The sequence below is a fragment of the Diadema antillarum genome, unplaced genomic scaffold (genome assembly GCF_040938485.1).
Source record: "Diadema antillarum isolate AM-2024a unplaced genomic scaffold, OU_Dant_1.0 seq00000392_RagTag, whole genome shotgun sequence".
In the NCBI taxonomy this organism is placed as follows: domain Eukaryota; kingdom Metazoa; phylum Echinodermata; class Echinoidea; order Diadematoida; family Diadematidae; genus Diadema; species Diadema antillarum.
In genome coordinates this window covers 1139659-1160094 of record NW_027271387.1, presented here as the reverse complement: position 1 = coordinate 1160094, position 20436 = coordinate 1139659, and the positions used below count along the sequence as shown (strand labels likewise).

General features: G+C 39.5%; 1 protein-coding gene across 1 annotated transcript in view; it reads right to left on the bottom strand.

Annotated features, from left to right (window-relative positions):
* The window catches only part of LOC139731979 (myoferlin-like), a 74121-nt gene extending 58572 nt beyond the window's left edge, over positions 1–15549 (bottom strand). Inside the window, exons 1-4 of the mRNA XM_071642851.1 lie at positions 15456–15549; positions 13409–13464; positions 6850–6941; positions 3055–3160 (exon numbers count right to left, since the gene is read on the bottom strand). Coding sequence (XP_071498952.1) covers positions 3055–3160; positions 6850–6941; positions 13409–13464; positions 15456–15549 — 348 coding nt within the window. The remainder of the gene's footprint in view (positions 1–3054; positions 3161–6849; positions 6942–13408; positions 13465–15455) is intronic.
* Positions 15550–20436: the final 4887 nt, after the last annotated feature.

Sequence of the window (20436 nt, the reverse complement as noted above, 5' to 3'; positions counted from 1 at the left end):
AAATTTTGACATTTTACAGTCCAAAAACTGCCGTTTGTAGCCATATTTTTTTTTGCTTTGTAAATTAAGGGGGGCGCACCGGGCGCAACTGGTGGCAATAATTGGCAGCAACATCAGGAGAATTGCATAATGATTGAATGCGAGCGAGCAAAGAGAGCGAGCTTGGAAATTTTGACATTTTACAGTCCCAAAACTGCCATTTGGAGCCATATTTTTTCGCTTTGGAAATAAAGGAGGGGTGGGGGCGCAACGGGCGCAACTGCCGGTAATTACTGGCAGCAACATCAGGAGAATTGCGTAACAATTAAATGCGAGCGAGCGAGCGAGCGAGCTTGAAAATTTTGACATTTTACAGTCCAAAAACTGCCGTTTGTAGCCATATTTTTTTTTGCTTTGTAAATTAAGGGGGGGGGGGGGGGCGCACCGGGCGCAACTGGTGGCAATGATTGGCAGCAACATCAGGAGAATTGCATAATGATTGAATGCGAGCGAGCAAAGAGAGCGAGCTTGGAAATTTTGACATTTTACAGTCCCAAAACTGCCATTTGGAGCCATATTTTTTCACTTGGAAATAAAGGAGGGGTGGGGGCGCAACGGGCGCAACTGCCGGTAATTACTGGCAGCAACATCAGGAGAATTGCGTAACAATTAAATGCGAGCGAGCGAGCGACCGAGCTTGAAAATTTTGACATTTTACAGTAAAAAACAAACAAACTGCCGGTCGTAGCTATGCCGTTTGTAGCTATATTTCTTCGCTTTAGAATTTAAGGGGGCGCATCGGGCGCAACTGCTGGCAAATACTGGCAGCAATATCAGGAGAGCATAATGATTACATTATGCTCTTTTACAGTCCAAAAACTGCCGTTCTTAGCCATATTTTTTCGCTTTGGAAATTAAGGGGGAGGGGCACCGGGCGGAACTGCTGGCAAATACTGGCAGCAACATCAGGTGAATTACATAACAATTAAATGCGAGCGAACGGAGCGAGCGAGCTTGAAAATTTTGACGTTTTACAGTCCCCAAACTGCCGTTTGTAGCTATATTTTTTTCGCTTTGGAAATTGGGGGGGGGGGGGGGGGCGCACCAGGCGCGACTGCCGGCAATTACTGGCAGCAGCTTCAGGAGAATGGCATTACGACTAAATGTGAGCGAGAGGAGCGAGCGAGCTTGAAAATTTTGACATTTTACTTTCCAAAAACTGCGGTTTGCAGCTATTTCATTTTATTTTTTCAATTTGGAAATTAAAGGGGGGGGGGGGGGCGTCCGGTGCGCCCCTCCTCCTGGATCCGCCACTGGTAGTCAAGGGTGTGGGTTTATGTTCATGACTGGGGGAGGTATGACCAGCGATGTGGCGTCGAAGTGACCAAGCGGGTAAAGGATGTCCAAAATCTGCACTTTAGAGCATCCCCTAAACTAATTGTGCGTGTTTGTTTGTGTGTGTGTATTATATACATGGAAAAGTTAGGAATTAGCCCAGGTCAAGCCTTTTTATTGGCAATGCAAGACATTTTTATATAGTATGTAAAGCAACACTGCAAAATCAATGATCTAGCTTTGATATAACGAGCGTAAGGTACAAAGGTGTACATTCTACATCACATTGCGCAACATTGTAGCGACTCTTCGTTCGAATGTACTGAGTACACTGATGCGCACATCCTGCTTATATGCAGAATGCCAACCAGGAATCACAATCTTTTGTCGGGTCCGGGCTTTGTGAACAATGTTTCACACTATATTCCTATTTAATTATGGTTAAAAGAAATCATAGAAAAATATCTTATATCTGGATCACCCTTTCATTCAAAAGCAGTTTACTAACACTTGAACTACTATTTCGGTAAATCTTTTTTTTTTAACCAGCGGATTGGGAGGGGGGCGCAACCCCCCCACCCCCCACCCCCTCCGTAGTTACGCCACTGCTTTTGGGTGAGATAATTGGGCAGATTTCTTGAATTCTAACAAAAAAGCAAGAAAATCTTTTCATCGCGGAATTATGATTATGTGGGATGGGGCAAATGGTGCGCTTGCCTTCCAATATTTTTATGGGGGCAACATTTTTGATTTCTTTCAAAAGCAAGAAAATCTTCACATTTCGGGAATTATTGATTATGAGGGGGGGGGGGGCAAAACTAAAATATGCTTGCCCCTTCATTTTTTTTCAATTTTTTTTTTTAATGAGGCTAAGGCTCGCTCTTGGGCTGGCAATATGGATTGGTCAGAAGTAACGTACATAGACCCTACATTTATACTTGTAAGTAGCACACGTACATGCAAACGTGTATAAGTGCTCCGTATATCGTACGGATGTACAGTACGGTCGATAAATAGTAAACACTGTAGAATACTAATATATATGTATAAAATCAATGCTGCCAGAACCAGGGGTGCGAATTGTTTTTGCCGACGATTGTGTGTGTGTGTGTGTGTGTGTGTGTCCCTGGTGCAGACTGATTTTTTTTTTTTTTTTTTTTTTAGGATCTGAAGGGGGGTGCGTTCGCACCCAACGCACCCCCCCTGGTGACGCCCATGACATGGCTTCAAATTATACACAGTATCCTCTCTTTAATAGTAAAGCAATCATTCATGCATGAAAATCTGATACGCCTGCATGGGAACAAGCGATATGCATACGTGTATCCTAAGGTTCCTCAGAAAACATTTTGTATTCATCCTACAAAGCAACCATATAAACATGATTGACAAGTATATCTTTTTTAACATGAATGTTATATATTAGAATCAATTTTAGAAAAAAATTGAAAATATATAACACACACTCGCATCACACATACCCTCTGCGAGCAGGTGCTATATACATTTTTACATATTATTTTGTTTCATGTGTGGATATGGACATATCGCAAAGGAATCATCCTGGCGTCGACACATTTTTCCTCTTAACTCTTTCTCTGCAAACGAATCAAATGCGGACAAATTTCACGCACATATAGTATAACCTAGGGACGTGAAGTAAATGTGGCACACGGAAGGTTAATGGGTTAGCATCCAGGGGTGCGGCTGAATGAAAATGGTTAACCCAGTCACACTCACCGTCGTGACGCGGTCCGAGCCATCTCGCAGCTGAATGGTGGTTTGGGTCTCCCGTTCCTTCGCCCGGATGACATCTTTCAACGAGACCTTACAGCAGCCTATCAATCTATGTTGCGGAACGGAGAAGAAGGGAATCAAGAATTGGGTAGGATAATCAGATAGTGCTTACAGAAGTCGTGGTTAAGCATTCGATAATCTTCTTTTTGATCTTCGATAGTGTCATCTTTCAACAAAAAAAAAAAGATATTGATATGCTAATAACTTGATTACCATGAATGTTACATTGAAAATGAAATGAACCAAAGGATACACACATAACAAAGTAATGAACTACAACTAGGAAAGTATAGATATATACATGCAAAGATTTAAATTATATCGGGCCTACTCGGTCTCCGAGCATAACTTACTTTATTTTTCTCCGCAATGTATTTCATTAATCATATCAATAACATGGAAACATGCAAATTATGCGCAGTCTATGAAAATGTGCATTTCCGTGTCGTTTCTTAATAACATTAATATTTTAGCAACGATCGACTGATGGTTCTGGCAGAATCTTGGTTTGAAAGTTTCCTTTGTTTGTTTATTTTTTCTGGGTGTATCCAAGTAATCTGAAGAAAAATAGTAAGAAATTGTCAAATTCAGGTCAGGTGTGTAAATCATCTTCATCATCTGCTTTTCCTTCTTCCTTTCTTCTTCTCTCCTTTTGTTTTCTTTTTCTTCTTCTTCTTTTTTTTCTTCTTCTTCTCCTTCAATCCGTTTCTCGTTTCAAATAAATTATTTATCATTATAATTCTTATCAGTGATAGTAGCTGTATGGCGTTGTTGTTATCATTATTACTTTTATACTTTTACTAATGTTGTTATAGCAAGGCAAAGTATTTGAAAGCTAACACACCCCCAACGCACTTTTCTGGCAAAACCAGATGGGGGAGGGGGGAGCTTATCGACAAATGGTGATGGGTGGTGCCCAAGTCAATGCGACGCGACTCCGACGCTTCCAACCCATTCGATACAGGTAGGCCTACATTTAAAATGATGACTCCGAATGAAGAGATTAATGCCAACATTGACAAAGATCACTGGGAGAGCAGTGCACTAAACAAAAGGATATCGTGCAGAGTCTATTAGTGATAACATTCTTTCATTATCACCGTGGTTTAGAGCCTATGTCTCCAATCACTCCCGTGTACGTCTTCATTGGGCCGGATGCATAAACGCTAGCAATTGCTTGTGCTAGCCTTTTACTCAAATCCGTATGCATAAAAACGAGCAATTGCTTGCCAGCAGCAGCTCTTGCTAGCAAGCACAAGCAATTCCTTGCTGCCCGCGAGCAATTGCTTAGAGACCAGGCATTTGCTTGAAAACGTATGCATAAAACATACCTTTTGCTTGTTCTTGCTAGCAATTGCTTACGATTTTCCAAGCTCTGTAAAATGAGCTTGAGCTTTTGCTTAACTGGGACGTTCCCTTTAAAGTGTATCATTTTCATATTCATAAAAGAAAGACCACACTTGTGCAGGAGTGGTATAAATCTACAAGAAATTACTCCTAAGTAGTGTACGAAACTTTTTAGTTTCAACAACGGGAATGTCCAGTGGTTAGCACGCAAAATGTGATGAAAAACAGGCAGGTAGGGTGTCTGACTTCGGTGGAGAGGAAGGAGACCTCTCTCCACATGCGATCTGGCAGATCCGGGCTACCAGAAGTAGAGTGATGGGAATAAGCCTGTACGTGTGTGTGTGTATAGATGTGAGTGTGCGTCTGTGCTTGCATCTATGAGATGCACACACACACACACACACACACACACACACACACACACACACACGCCCTTTAAAACACCCGCCTTTGTTCTTGTGTTCGCACAGGCGTGACGTCCCTTTTGTTGAAAATGCAAGCAATTGCTTGTGCGGCACAAGCAAAAGGTATAAGCACAAGCAAAAGGTTATGCATATAATGGATTTAAGCAATTGCTTGAGCTAGACCTTTTGCTAGACGAGCTTGTGCTTTTGCTTGAAGCAATTGCTTACAAGCAATTGCCTGTTTTATGCATTCGGCCCAATGTGCGCGATTAGGCCTATAAACATGGCGGTGAAAAGTTGTCATTTAGGCTGTGGGTTCACACGGGAGTATACTATTCGGGTATACGGTGCACGTTTTCGAGGGGAGGCGAATTGCTTGAATCGAACAATAGGATTTTCTACTGTTGTACCGGGCCACATAAGAGGGCACTATTCGAAAATGCCGTATAGCTGCGTATGGTAAGTATAGTATAGTGGGAATCGTGCTTGTTCAATTTTCGTGCAGCGTATACTGTCCTGTTCGGGTGTGGCAGCTGGTGTTCTGAATGTGTGCTTTGGTTAAATAAGCTAAGTTAAAAATTATAGGATTTCTTGGTACTTATTTTATTGGAATTTCATAGCACATGCCGTCATATTTAAGTAATCCAGCACTTCAGGCCTGGGTTACGATGTCAAATGCCCCACGTACCCCCCTTTTTTTTTACCTGAAAGAACAATATTTCATGCACATTCTGTGTGATTTATGTGGGCTCTGCATTTTTCTCTCTTTCTTTTTCTGACCTTGAAATGATTGAAGGCACAAGGTCAGAATCGGCTCAACGAACCCGCAGCGTGGGTTAATTGACCAGTGTTATTGTGTATAGTTGAGCCATACTCAATTAATCACTTAATTATTGTAAAAATGAGTTGAAAATAGTGTGGAAATAGATTTAACCCAAGAAAATTTTGTTTGTAAAAATGACTTCTTTATTAATTCACTTTTGCTATGAGTTCACAGAGCTGGGATGGGGGAGCATATAGAATTAAGCGGTGCCAGGTAAAAATGTCAGAGGTAAAAATGTCAGAGGTAAAAATGCCAGAGGTAAAAATATCAGAGGTAAAAATGTCAGAAGTAAAAATGTCAGAGGTAAAAATGTCAGAAGTAAAAATGAGGTAAAAATGTCAGAGATAAAACATTTTTACTTCCGACATTTTTACTTCTGACATTTTTACTTCTGACATTTTTACCTCTGACATTTTTACGTCTGACATTTTTACCTCTGACATTTTTACTTCTGACATTTTTACTTCTGACATTTTTACTTCTGACATTTTTACCTCTGACATTATTACACCGAACCGAATTAAGCTACCCCCACCATAAAAAATGACGTCATCAAAGCAAAAAATAGTAATAACTGATAAAATCAATTAGGCTGATACATGTTTAAAATGTTTAAATATATATTTGGAAACATAACTACAGTGTTTCCAATCATATTTACCCTTCCCCACCCCCAACCCCCTCCCCCCTAAAAAAAAAAAAAAATAGATAAATAAGATTTTAGTTTTTAATGTGTAAAATCATTTGGAGGTGCTGTCTTACCCATACCGTTCTTCATTTTTCTTCACAATATGTGCCTCCTGCATCAGCCTCGGCCAGGAGGAGAAGAGCCAGATCTTCATCATCTGAAGTATCCATTTTGGCAGCGCCAAAAGAATATCAAAGCAGGATATGCGTGCTACCTTATGTGACCCGCCATGCCCGTATAGCGTATAGCGAATAGCGAATAGCGAATAGTGAATAGCGTATAGCGTATTGCGTATACTTCTAGGTGAACCCAGCCTAACAGTGACGAAATGAGCGGTGGTGAACGCAGTATGAAGTGAGTGGTGACAGATACGACGACAAGGCCACTAATTTAAACATTTATCGGTCTGCAATACTATCATTATGGAAATCTTCATAGCTATCGGAAATTATCACTGCCATCTTTGTTTAGCTTACCGATGTCTGCCCACACGTTCCCAGTCCCGCACGTCAATTTCTATGAAGTCTCCGTGTTCCAGCGGCTTCGTGCCCAAGTCCCATGCCAAAGTCTGGGCGTAGAACAAGTGTATGTTTATGTCAGCATTTTAAACCAAGAATGCGTTTATTCACAGCAGAAACTTTACGTTCGTCGATCAATTTGACCATCTTTAAGTCAATTCACAGGTAGCTCATGTGCACATTGGTAGTCTATACACCTACAGATGACCTTCCTTTTTTTTCTAAAAAGTTGGATCTCACTTCACTCGATTTCAAGGCGGCACAAGCTTGCACAAGCTTGCCCGACGTAATAATTTGTGGAATTCTTGTTCAATCAAAGAATAAACTTGCTTATCTAGACCAAGTGACCAGAATGATCTGTCAATGGACTCTTCGGCAGGCGTCCATTACATTGTTTTTATATTGACTGCATTGACAATGCTAAATACCCGGCCTGCTGTCTGGTGGACGCATTGCAAGCACCATTTATAAGGACACATGAATAATCCTCACATCACCTGATATCGTGGTGAATTTAGAAAGCAACATGCCTGATTGTACAAATGACCCTTTTACGCTCATGCGTAAAGTGAAACTGTGAACTGGCTTATCGTCTAGTATCATGCAGAGTACAAAAATATCTTTTCGAATTTTGAAATACGCAATTCACTATAAATCATATTTCCATTTTCACATAATTACGAACATGACAAACTTTATTGAACACGTTGAAGTTTGAAAATAACTGGTAATGAATAACACACAATAATGCAACTCAAAACAAGAAATAAGACAATTTACAAGCAGAGATTACGAAAGACAACCTAATAGATACAGTCTGTTGATGGCGTTTTTTTATGATAATACATTGTGATATGATTTGATATTGCGGAGGAAAAACGAAATAAAGTGTTTATGCAATGAAAGAGGAAATCCACCCCCCCCCAAAAAAAAAAAAAATCTCTACAGAACGTTTCAAAAATGACAAAAAACAGACAATAATAAGGAAGATAAAGTATTATGACCTTTGGAAATCTTACATTTCTTCGGAAAACATTTCTTGACCAGTCCTTATGAGTATTCGAATGAGCGAGTTGATGATGTTATGCCCTCACAAGTTTTCATGCATGTAACATGTATATATAATGATATTTAGAAAAAGTGTTATTTTAAGATAGCACAGATAAAAGCATATAACCATGCCAAAATGTATCATAGTTAACATTAGTTCTTTTATTTTGGATGGTTGTAAGGATAGTTTTCTATTTATACAGCTGAAAATGAGATTTCCGTGTATGAAATGAATGAGAACCTATGAAAGCATGACATCATCGACTTGCTGATTTGAATATTCAAAACAACTGGTCAAGAAGTGTTCTCCAAATTTGACACGTCATAACTTCCTAATTTCTTATCCGATTTTGATCAATTCTGCACAGTTCTGCAGGGATTTTTTCCTCTTACTAATGGAATTCTTATAATAGATCTTACTCATTTTATTTGGGGAAACCTGTGAAGCTACTAAGGTATAGACCTGCTTGTTTTGGCTGCTGTTTATTATGAGTATATTTCAGCTATCATTGGGGGGTTTTATAGAGTAGTATATGCCTAACAATAGTTGATTTATGCACTGACATATCAATGCACCTTACTCATTGCATAACCCATTGAATCATCTTTTCGTCTTACTTTGGAAGCCCTCCAGTTACGTGGCTGGCGTAAGTTACCGTAGTACTTTAAAACCAAAAATTGGTCTAAAAGGTCCCTCGTAACAATGAGAGGTAAACAGAAGGAAAGGTTAAAAAATGAAACGTAGAACCATACAGGCGCAGGTTCGTAGAAATGCATGCATTATACGCACATAGACAGTACAGCAGATGTATGCTGTACACAAGTGTTCAATTTCGATGTACCTACATGCGGATAGGCTTGAAAACAACAAAAATAACAACAAACACAACTCCCACTTGCCCGCATATTGTGCACAAGCTCATTACTCTCTTGCTAAAAGATTCGCAGTGCTATTGTGTGTGTGTGTGTGTGTGTGTGTGTGTGTGTGTGTGTGTGTGTGTGCATATTTGCACGGGTTGGCAGAAAAACGATCCCTGCTTTGATAATGTACCAACACACAAAGTTTGCAGTTATGCAATAGTGTGTCAGAGATAAACGAAGATACCTTGAAGTACGTGGAGGAACGCACATTTTGAATCTTAAATCTTCACTACACACTTGTATGCCCTGCAACAAAATAAGACCATCACACTAAGTATGACGTTTGCGAATTAAATGTTAGGATGCAGGGTGCTACTCTAACGCCAACCTGCAATAAGTATGAATAATGTTCCAAAGCAAGCGTGAGGGGGAATGCTGTATAGTATGATGCTATCATATTGCATGGAAACAGTACGGCTTCCATGTATTCTTCAAAAGGCCCATGGACTTTCTACGTGACTAATGGCTAAGTCGAGATCTCCACATAGACTTTGCGTCAACTGCCGTATCTACACCCCCCCCCCCCCCCCCCCCACCCCCGATAGGGATGTCATGCTGCGAAATGATATGTGATGTGATGGTGGTGTAAGACTTTAAAATAACACAGCTTTTTTTTTTATTCTGTTTGACATGAGTCACGAGAGAACTTTGCTGTTGCTTTTTTTTTTTCAACAGAGGAAGTCTTTCATAGCAAGTATGAACACTACACAGGCAACCCCTATACATCAATCAAATCAGTCAAACAGATGGTGGTAGGAACCAGACATGTTTGTTCAGTTCTATTTTCTTCTCAGCTTTCTTTTTTTTCTCATTTAATCACTTCATGGCAAGCAAGAAAGCGAACCTCGAACTCTGCATGTACAGTCTCTAGGCAGCAGCTTCCTAATTTGAAGACATACGGCTGCCTTGACAGGTTTTCTCTCATCGTTTGAGATACATATAGAAACTTCCCGTTATACCAAGTGTATCTGCATACAAAACGTGAAATGCAGTTTAGTAATTGTATAGATTGACGAATGAATGTCAGACAAAAAAAAAAGGAGAGAAGATAATAGTTGGATTTCACCGTACATTCGGTGTTTGCACATATAGAATAATCACATTCGTTCTCTGTTAATTGAAAATGTATTTTAATAAATTGAAACCTTCTCTGAAAATCTATTGCTTTTTGATAAGAGAGAATCAGTCAATAATCAATATGTTCAAATTCAGTTGTTTTTTATATCAATGAAATATCTAAAACACTATAGTATACAATGTAGGCCTATTAAAGTCTAGTCGAGTATATACAATAATAATCTGAGGGATATAAAACCATGACGATAGCTATTCAAAGTCCTATCTCGATATCTGACGAGGTATTCATACGCACTCAACGTTTTGCTAAAACCAGTGTATGGTATCAAAAGAAAAACTTTCCAATTGATTGAACACTTCATCGTGCAGGTGAAATACAGTATATGATATTGTTCACTCAGCATATTATAAAGGTTCCATTCGTAGGAATCGTATGTAATGAAGTGTGACTCTGTGTACATTTCATCTGTCAATTTCATTTGGTTCACCTATTCTCTATATTAATCAGTATATTACTGATTAATTACTCATAATTATGCCAGACATTAAACATAGGAGTACTTTGCAAAGGTTTTTGTACACTTATGTAAATGGACGTTGAAAGCCAATATGACAGGAACTATATGTATGTGCATTTCTGCGCATTTTCTTTCAGCGTTTACCGTGTTTTTTTTGTTTTTTTTTACTCAGATGGCTATATGTTATAATGTATGTAAGGCCTAGTGTGTTGCACTTTTAGGCAAAATACTTATATGTATATTAGAATATAAATATATTTCATTTTTTTCTCACTAAGATGCCTATACTAAGTATAGGCCTACATAGATGTATTTTTGGCAAAATATGTATACGCATTTTAAAACATTACTTTTTGTTTACTTTGATTGCTAAACTATTCATGTATAGACTAAGATGTATTTTGTATGCAAAATCTTCATTTGTATTTTAGAATAATGAATATTTCAAAATATTCTAAAATCAGACATTTACTATAGGTTGTGATCTGAAATAGAGAGTACTTGATAACGTTTTAACGAAAGAGATATCGGTTGCATCGGAAACAATCGCATTTGCTCTGTAATCTCCTCTTTCGAATATAGGCCGGTGGTTCCCTTGTGTAAGCCGGATTCAAAACTTTTGGTGAAATGAACAATCGAGGTGTACTATGGCCGGCTTGGATACAGCAGATGAGAGGTGGGTCTCTTCCCACCTCCCTGGATATAAAGACGGGACTTAATTTGTAAGAATTCTGAGGGGGCCAAAAGTCGATTCTCTTTTATATGCTGTCTTGTGATACCATAGCCTGTGCTGTTGGAAAAAAACAAAACAAACTCACAACAACAACCCTGCACCATTCAAGTCAAACATTCACCCCTCTTTTACCCCCTCCTCAATTTTCACCCTCTCTACTCACTCTCCCTCCACCAATCCCCTCTCATGTTACCAGCACACTCTCCCATTCTCTGTCACCCGTAAGTCTCCTTCATCCTCGCCTTACGCATTTCTAACTCTACGACTTCTCTGCTCAGGACCTGTACAAGCTCTTTCACCGCCTCCTCCCCCCCCCCCCCCCCCCCCCCCCCCTTTGCTATCCACTTTGCTAGATTATGTTCCCATAACACGCTTAATCTAGCGCTTCTCTTTTGTGACAAAATAAAAACAGGACTTATTTCCGGAGCAAGCAGGGTGCGCATTTCCCTCCCTCAAAACAGGTCTTTTGTATTGCACACGGGGGTGGCTTTTTGTCTTTCCGATAGAAGGGGGCAGTAGAAGCGTGCGATCAAAGTTCAGAGAAATATACTGTTTTTCGTCAACATCATGAGCAACATTGCCGGCCGCTGCTCGCGGAAGATGTTAACCCTTAAAACGCCTCGTTTTGAAATGACATGACATGCACACTTTTACAAAACAGCTTCCTCGTATTTTGTTTATTTGTCTGTATGTGTGTATTTTTCTGTCTTTCTTTTATCTTTTATACAATTTGCGTAGTTCTGTCAGTTTAGTAATTAAATATTTTTATGTAAGGGGACTGCTAACCTTTTTAGCAGTCCCCTCAATTTCCAACTTTTCCCCCCAGTATTTGCCATAAAATTTACAACACTGTATCTCAGATCACAGTTTGTTTGTTTTTCATTACAATGTAGTGTCATTATGGGTATTCAGATGTTATAATCATACTATTGGAAATGAAGTAGAAGAATGAAATGAAACGATAGAAGAATGCTGTCGTTAACGATGCAAAACGTTATATTCTTATTTTTTTTCACCAATAAAATGTGGCTTTACGGTACAGTGACGCAACAACCTGATGACTTACCTTAAATATTAGCTATTAGTATGGGTTAGAAGACATGTCTATATTCCTAGAACTGCACTAGATGTGTCTGAAAAATTGTGAAACAACTGTGTGAACTTGGACCTAAGAGTTTCGCACAATTGACCGCACAGCGTGAAATTTTCGTGTCACTTCAGTCTTGCCATGCTGCTCAGTCTTTGAGCATGAGCGCCGTTACTTTGGTCGCCTGATCAGCTGGGTTTATTCTCGGGTTAAACAGAGGGGTGCGTGACATGGATCAGCAAGAGAATAGATCAGAACAGAACGTAATGCCTGGATGAAACTCATTTGTGCTGAAAGAGCGCCAAGGACGAGTGAATTCACAATAGATGCAGACTGTTTATATATAGCACTTTCAAAACAGCCGATCCCCAGCCGTTTTCTTTATTTTCAAGTCGCTATCCCATGCTACACTTCTACTTGATCGTTGAATAAATACACCACTTACAGCTACTAAGAATACACGACTTAATTCCACTTGTTACACCTGTGCTTGCTTTACAGTATGTCAGTTACTTCATGTGTTAAAGTATTGTTCTCATGGCCACTCTCTTGCCTTTCGCCTCGCTCTACTGAACGTTACTGGCGTACAAATTACTGGCGCCATCATATTTTTCCTAGCCTATAGTGCAGTGACTTTAGAGGTCATGGAGACACGGTCATGGTACACTAAACAAAGTATCAAAGCCGCGGAACAGTCTCTGTAGCAACATGTTTTCCAATAGAACGGAAGATGATATTATTCCCCAATGATTGAAGATGCAATGTGCCATGTATTCTAATTACAACGGACAATAGAAGTGGATTCACGTAAGACATTATTGTATACGCTCTAAAAATCAAACACATCGCGACGACGGGTATGTGAGCCTGCCGTGGTAGTGCAGTATTCATTTCTATCTTAAGGAGTCAGTAATTCGATTGCTTAAATTGTATATGAAAACAAATACGTCGTCAAAACTTCCCAAACGGATGGTAATCATCTGTTAGATAATGTCATGAACTACAATGGCTGTAAATATGTCTTGTTGTTCATATACAGTATTCTCTAATGGATATGTAAGCTTTGACTCGAGAAGACAAACTTTCTAACATGAGTGAAAAGAAGTATGTATATCAATGGCCAATACTTACTTGATTCCACGCTGGGTTTAAATCGCTCTTCACACACTGCGTCTTTCGCTTGATGCCTGCCAGGTGCGTCAGAAAGAAAGAGAGAGAGAGAATAGCAAATAACTAGAGACATAACAGCATGTCAGCGAAATGCAATCATCACGTTTGTCATACTATGATGCCCTAAAATTGAATCTTTCCATATTCTTAGGTCTGTTTTTTGGGTCTTCTTCTTCACTGCATCATTTTATCAAATTCCTGTAAGGGACGCAGCGAGATGTGTCCTCGTACAAACTATGTTTAACTCATGAAATTCATTTTGATCCTCATTCATTTTCTTAAATCGAATGTGGCGTTTCGAATGTTTATTTGTGTTGACGAACTCGCGCAAGAACTGGAACCAATTCAATGGCAAATCCATCTGCACAAATACCTCAGGTATTTCACATTGTCATTGGGATCCTTTTCAAACATTCCCGTGACAATCGAATACAGTCGCTATGCTAATTAATTGCGAGGATTGCGGGTATGTTTGCTTTTTATTCCGGATCCATGAGAACCGCAGATGTTGCCTGCTCATATTTCTGTCGAAATGGCTGCTCAACGCCAGAACCACCTTTGCAAAGGTTAATGATATGAAAACTGCATTGAGTACACAGGGGAAAAACTAAGTGGATGTTATAATATCTATACAGCTCTCCAGTATCGTGCTGTGGTACTCTTATGATTGCCAGGCTTGTGTGTCGAGCCCGTACCATCGTGTGGTAGATAGAAGTCATCAAAATTATTGCCTTCTCACGTGAATTGAAAGAACTGGCCAACACATTATGTCACGATTCTATATCACCCTATACGAAGATGTTTACTGAGCCGTTTACACCATCCCAACAACCGAATACAAATTCAACGCCCCCCCCCCCCAAATAATGATAAAAAAGTTCTTTCACTTAATGTAGTTCGATGTATCGTCTGCATATCTATAATGACGATGTCTATTATGCGTTTGGTCATCGGTCTTTTTGAAAGTATCAGTCTCATCCTGTGGTAATTATAATTATGAATAAATACTACTTTTGTGCATTCAAAAAATACTTGAACACAATATTCGTTCTCTCCTCAAAGTGAAAGACGTGCTCTAAAGAAATAGTGAAAACATTGGATCAAACGGTTCCTGTGTAAAAAGCAAACAAACAACAAAACAAAACAAACCAAAACAAAAGGTCACATTATACACTTAATTACCTTCTTTGGATGGCGTTCAATATAATCATATCGAAATATGGAAGACATTAATCATCAGCTGGACACAGCCCAGAACTTCAAGGAGGATCAAGGCTATACGTATGTGTCGACGCCAATAGTCGTAAGACGACTGTACTGGTAAACTACCAGCATAAGCTTTGAAACCAGTTTCAACCACAAAGTGGCCAAGATCTTTACTACTGATAGACACATGATGTAGCAATGGTGATAGGGAGTATACTTTAATGAAAAGACAGAATTCCCGACATTGTGAAGTTTTGAAAATGTCCCATCGCTACTATTCAAGCGGATGTAAATATTGTATCGATGTGTTCAACATCATCTTACTATTAACTCGGAAAAGTAAAAAAATGTTTCACAATAAGCCGTATGCATTTTTTTTTTTACATATGGCATGCTGCTAGCAAAGGGCAATCTTGATATCGATATATATAATATATATATATATATATATTTAAATTGAAATAAATATAATGAATACAAACAGATCCATTCACGTTGTATGTAAGCGCTTCATACATGAACAAGATAGAAGAAAGCAATGTTCTAGTTTCTTCTGCCTCACGCTATACATAATACATATCAGATTTCTTGCACAGTCATACTTGCGTGTGTCTGATTATGTGTTGTGTGTTTGATATTACATTTTAAGTTTGAAGATATTCCGGAATTTTGACAAACTATTAGAAATAAAGTAAAGATAACTCAGCCCCAGCTCGAGTATAATCAGTCACATAGGTCTGGTAGTTCTAAATTTGAAGAATACAATCGCAACCACACTTGAGAAAATGTGTAAGACACTTACCTTGGAAATTGGCCGTAAGGTAAGGATCAACCTTTCCAACGACCTCTAGATTTGGGAGATTCTTCGCGCTTTTTGCTATAAGTTGCAAAGACATTTTGATGAGGCACGGAGATATCGCATATCTCACATTAAGAAGAAGGAAAAAAAAGAGAGAGAATCGGCAGCGTTGTCCGTGGGGATAGAGGCCCTTCACTATTTCTGACTCATTTTGTGAAGATGAGACGATTTCACCTTTATGTTCTTCTCTTCCGTCGGTTTCGAAATGTGAAGAAGCTAGCGATTTGCCGCCATATTCACCGAGCTGCCTTTCTCAAGAAGATTATCAGCGTTAGATATCCCACGGGAGGTCGTTCGGTGCAATCAAAATGTCTGTATGGCGGTTGACTTGAAGATTCACTGTACTAACTTCGGTATGAAAAGAAGAAGAAATATGACCCAACCGCCCTCCGGTACTTCCTCTTTCAAATGGGTCAGCACATGTATTATAATCATGCATCACCGGTCCAGCTGCATTAGAAAAAAAAAGGGGGGGGGGGGGACTTCAGTGGTATTATGTCGGAATATCACAAACTAAATGCCTCGTCCCACCGTAAAATACGACAGACAAGCTTGGTATAATGCGACGTGTGCATACTCCCAGGTATTTTTGCTGGTGGGGTGTGTTTCGGGCTCCGTTCCGCCCGTGCTATTTTGCGATCTTTCTATAGCTACTGATCTCCTCTATGACAATTAAAGTGCGGGTATATCACTTGTTCGCGGCGTTGCACGAGCAGTACATTCGCTTTTTGGGAAGAGTTGTATCTCTGACATGTAGTCAGTTTGATTGCTATTTGCTATTCTGCGTACACATGCAAGATTCCTTGGATGAAATACCTTGTCATTTTTAAGCAATTAAGTCACCTGCAACAAAAGAATATACGATGATTCTGAAAGAAAGAAAGAAAAATAAGACAACAAGGAAATTAGAAGAAATATAAGTTGCATTAGGCTTTCAAATCTAGTTAGTAAGAGCCAATAAAGAAAAAAAAATGGACGTACATTACCGTCTTTATGGAGTAATGGCAGTGGCGAAACCGTCTCCTGACTATGCTCGTTTGACACTGCCTGCCGTCAGCCATTAATCAGTGTACGAAGATGAGCTTTGATGCAATGTGTTGCTGTTATATTGTACTTATGTACCATTAAAGGTATGGTAAAGTATTGGTAGAGGTGAGATTTGGGTCTTAACTTTTTCGAGATATCAAGCATATGTCAAGAAACCGTTTGTAAACTAGTACAGAGCATACCTTTCTAAGAGGAATTCAAAGTTTATTTGATAAAATCGGTTTTAAAATGGCTGAGACATCCAAAAATAAAGTAAAACAAAGCGATCATAATAAAAGGTGGGTCCCACATTTTATCAGAATTGCACTGTTTTGAGTATCTCAGCCATTTCAAAAACCAATTTCCATCAGATGAACGTTGAATTCCTTTTGGAATTACATGCTCTTTCATATTCCAAAAGAGGTTTCTCATAATCTCATCCCAAATGTCAGAAACCTGTGGTTATGTCTTAACCAGAACTATACGATCCCTTTAATGTCAAAAAGTTAGGTATTTTTTATTCTAAAAAACAACACACACATTAACCAACAATCATTTTCCTCAAAATGCATTTGTAAAAGTGCTAAGTGTAATAAAGGAATGGTATATTTTTTGTTGAGTTATATGCGGGATTCAGATTTCAATTTTTGCGAGATAGTTAGAAAACACTTATGAAATATCAAAGAAAATACATGTACAATTGTAAGAGGAACTCTTTATTCCCCATCCCACTAGACGGCGATTCTGCTACGATCATAAAAAATCTACAAAGTGCGGCGGCTCGTGGCTTGATCGCTTTAAATCGTCTCCGTCGTATCTTGAGCGGTTCAGAATCGTGGAGGGTCGTCATCATCGCCATGGTCGGCGACATCGCTACGGAAGTTTTGAACATGTCCAAAGCTTCCGTAGCGAGGTCGCCGTGGTTTTAGAGCGTATCACAATCGCCTCACGAGCGCATTAAAAGCGCCACATTCATGACGCCGTGGTTTCAGTTTCAGTCTCAGTTTAGTTTATTTCCACAAGTTCAGATAAAAACATATAAATATACAATCAATCAGTTCTAACACATACGTATACAAACCAAAAATTATTTTGGATAAGTACATAATCACAGTTAAAAGTTAAAAAGTGTGTGTTCAAGATTGACTTAACAATTAAAATAAATGGTGGAGGAAATCAGCAGTAGGCCATTGACCTTTCGAGGCTGATCCCATGAGCAAATATACAATATTAAAACTGAATGTCGTTATACACTGTTTCATAAATCATGAGTCGCATAAAAAATAACCGGATTTGCAATAAATAGGGACAAGAAAAGAACATCCAAAAGGAAGGAACCAAGACATACCAAAAACAACCATAAAAGGGTGGGACAAAAGGATGGGCAAGAATTATAATTAAATGCAATTAAAAAAAATATATACAATTTGTGCATACAATATTCTATTAAAATCTACAAAGACAAACAAAATTACACATCATCACAATACTGAGTATCATTGAATATAGTGTGCAGCTGTATAATCGTGAATCTTAACCTGATTCTTCAGTGTGTACATAATATGTCGAGCAATATCGTGAGCCGCGCCCCGCCACTGAGGGCGCACCACTTCCAGCCTGATCAGAGCCGGCCCTCCATTACGATACTGAGTGTAATACAGTGTAAAAGAATAATTGTAATACAATGAATGTAGAGGGCTCCGATCATGATCACCACATAGTACTTATTCAGCACTTCGTGATTTCAACTCTTCAACAGAGCACGCAGATCGTACCGAGTAAGCACATGCTCCGCACTTAACAACGCAAGTTGTGCGCACTGATTTCTGCAAGCCCAGCCGACGGACGAGTGTCATAGATATTTTCGTCTCCAAAATGTTGGCAATTAGGTATTCGTACTGTTCTACTTCTCCCAGGGGGCAGAAATGCCCTATAAAGATTGTTGCCTCGAAAAAAAAATCGTATACACAGAAAAATGATTGTAGTATATTACATGAAAGAGCTTTCAAAACTCTATCGAATTGTCATTACAAACAAAAATGTCATGCTATAGAACCTTTCTCAGGCCTGGCAGGCGATGAGTAATGATTATGGTTATATATATATATATATATATATATATATATATATATATATATATATATATATATATAATATTTTGCAGAACATAAGAGACAGTCAAAAACTGCTTGAAGAAGAGAAATCTTGATCTCTGAGTAGTCAGTGTATGAAGTGACCAGGTTTTTGGAGTTCTGAAAAATTGTTACATTCAAGAGTTGCACAAGCTTGGCTAATATGCATTGGTCATCATTGTTTTTGTAGAGCAGTGATAAACTCAGTACAATTTCAGCTAAGCTGAAATTGAGAATGTGTATATTTTGAAATTAAGCAAGGAAGAAATTACTATGACAGCATTACCTTATATAGATTGCAGTCATCACACCTTCAGACTCAGAGAAAATGAAAAAAAAAAACCCATAGGCCTACATTCATTGTTCCAGCAATATGCTGTTAATCTAGTTTAAAATATACCTGGATGGCTGAAATGAACTACTGGACACCTCTGACACTACGTATGAAGATGGCAGACTTCATAACAGCAAATCATATGCATCTGAAATAACAAACGTATATTCTCAGCTCATGTCCAGTGCCAACGTGTTAGGCTATTTAAACCAAAATAATGTTTTACAATGTCATTGTATACACGATGATATATTTATTTATACGTGTACCTGATGGGCCCCATTTCATAAAATAAGTTAGGATGGCAACTCTTGCTGGAATGGCAACTTCCAACAGCAACAGCCAATCAGGAAGCTAGATTCTTGTCATTACTATGACAATTGTCATTCCAGTAAGAGTTGCTATCATATCAACTTTTTATGAAATAAGGTCCAGATGTATTAACTCTTTCTCTGTCATTGAGTCATATATTCACACATTTCACATATATAATGGACATGAAATAAATATGGTACACAGCAAATGCCATGTACACGTATGGAGAAGACATATGATTATACATCAGAAGAATCTCGGAAGGTGGTCCTATAGGCCTACCCCCAACATCTGACGGGGAAAAAAAATCATCGCACTTGCACGCACTTACAACATGCGAGAGAGTAGGGATACCGCACTTGAGCAGCACGTGTAATTACAGCCTCCGCAAGATAACGTGGCAATTGCACGGAGATTGTACGTTGTAAGCACGTACAACTCACTTACCACGTGCACAACGTACGATGCACGTAACCTCTCACGGCTAGGCGTGGCGTGCGGGCCTAGTACTTATACCCTGCGCAACCGTGAGAGTGTCGTGTGTTGACGTACTTCCTCCCTGCTCTAGTCACTCAGGGGCGTCACCAGCTTTTTTTCAAGGGGGGTGCGTTTTGACACTTAATGTTTACGAGATTTTTTGGACAGACATTTGGAATATAGGAAGCTCTCAATCCCTAGACTTTTACTGTTTTTGAGGGAAACCAAGCCTGGAAAGGGCGCCGGCGTAGCTAGGATTTCATCTTTGGGGTGGGTGGGGGTGGGGGTGGGGGTGGGTGAGGTGGGGGGGGGGGTCTAGGAACAGTACCCCCTGGAAAACCACCCTCCGGATAACTACCACCCGGATAATTACCCCCCAGGACAATTCCCCCCTAGGGCAACTACCCCCCGGACAACTACCCTCCAAGGGCAATTACCCTCCAGGGTAATTACCCCCTAGGACAACTACCCCCCGGACAACTACCCTCCTAGGGCAATCACCCCCCAGGGCAATTCCCCCTTAGGAAAACTACCCCCTGGAAAACTACCCCTCGGATAACTACCCCTGGATAACTACCCCCGCGGATAACTACCCCCTGGATAATTACCCCCCGGAAAACTACCCCCTGGATAACTACCC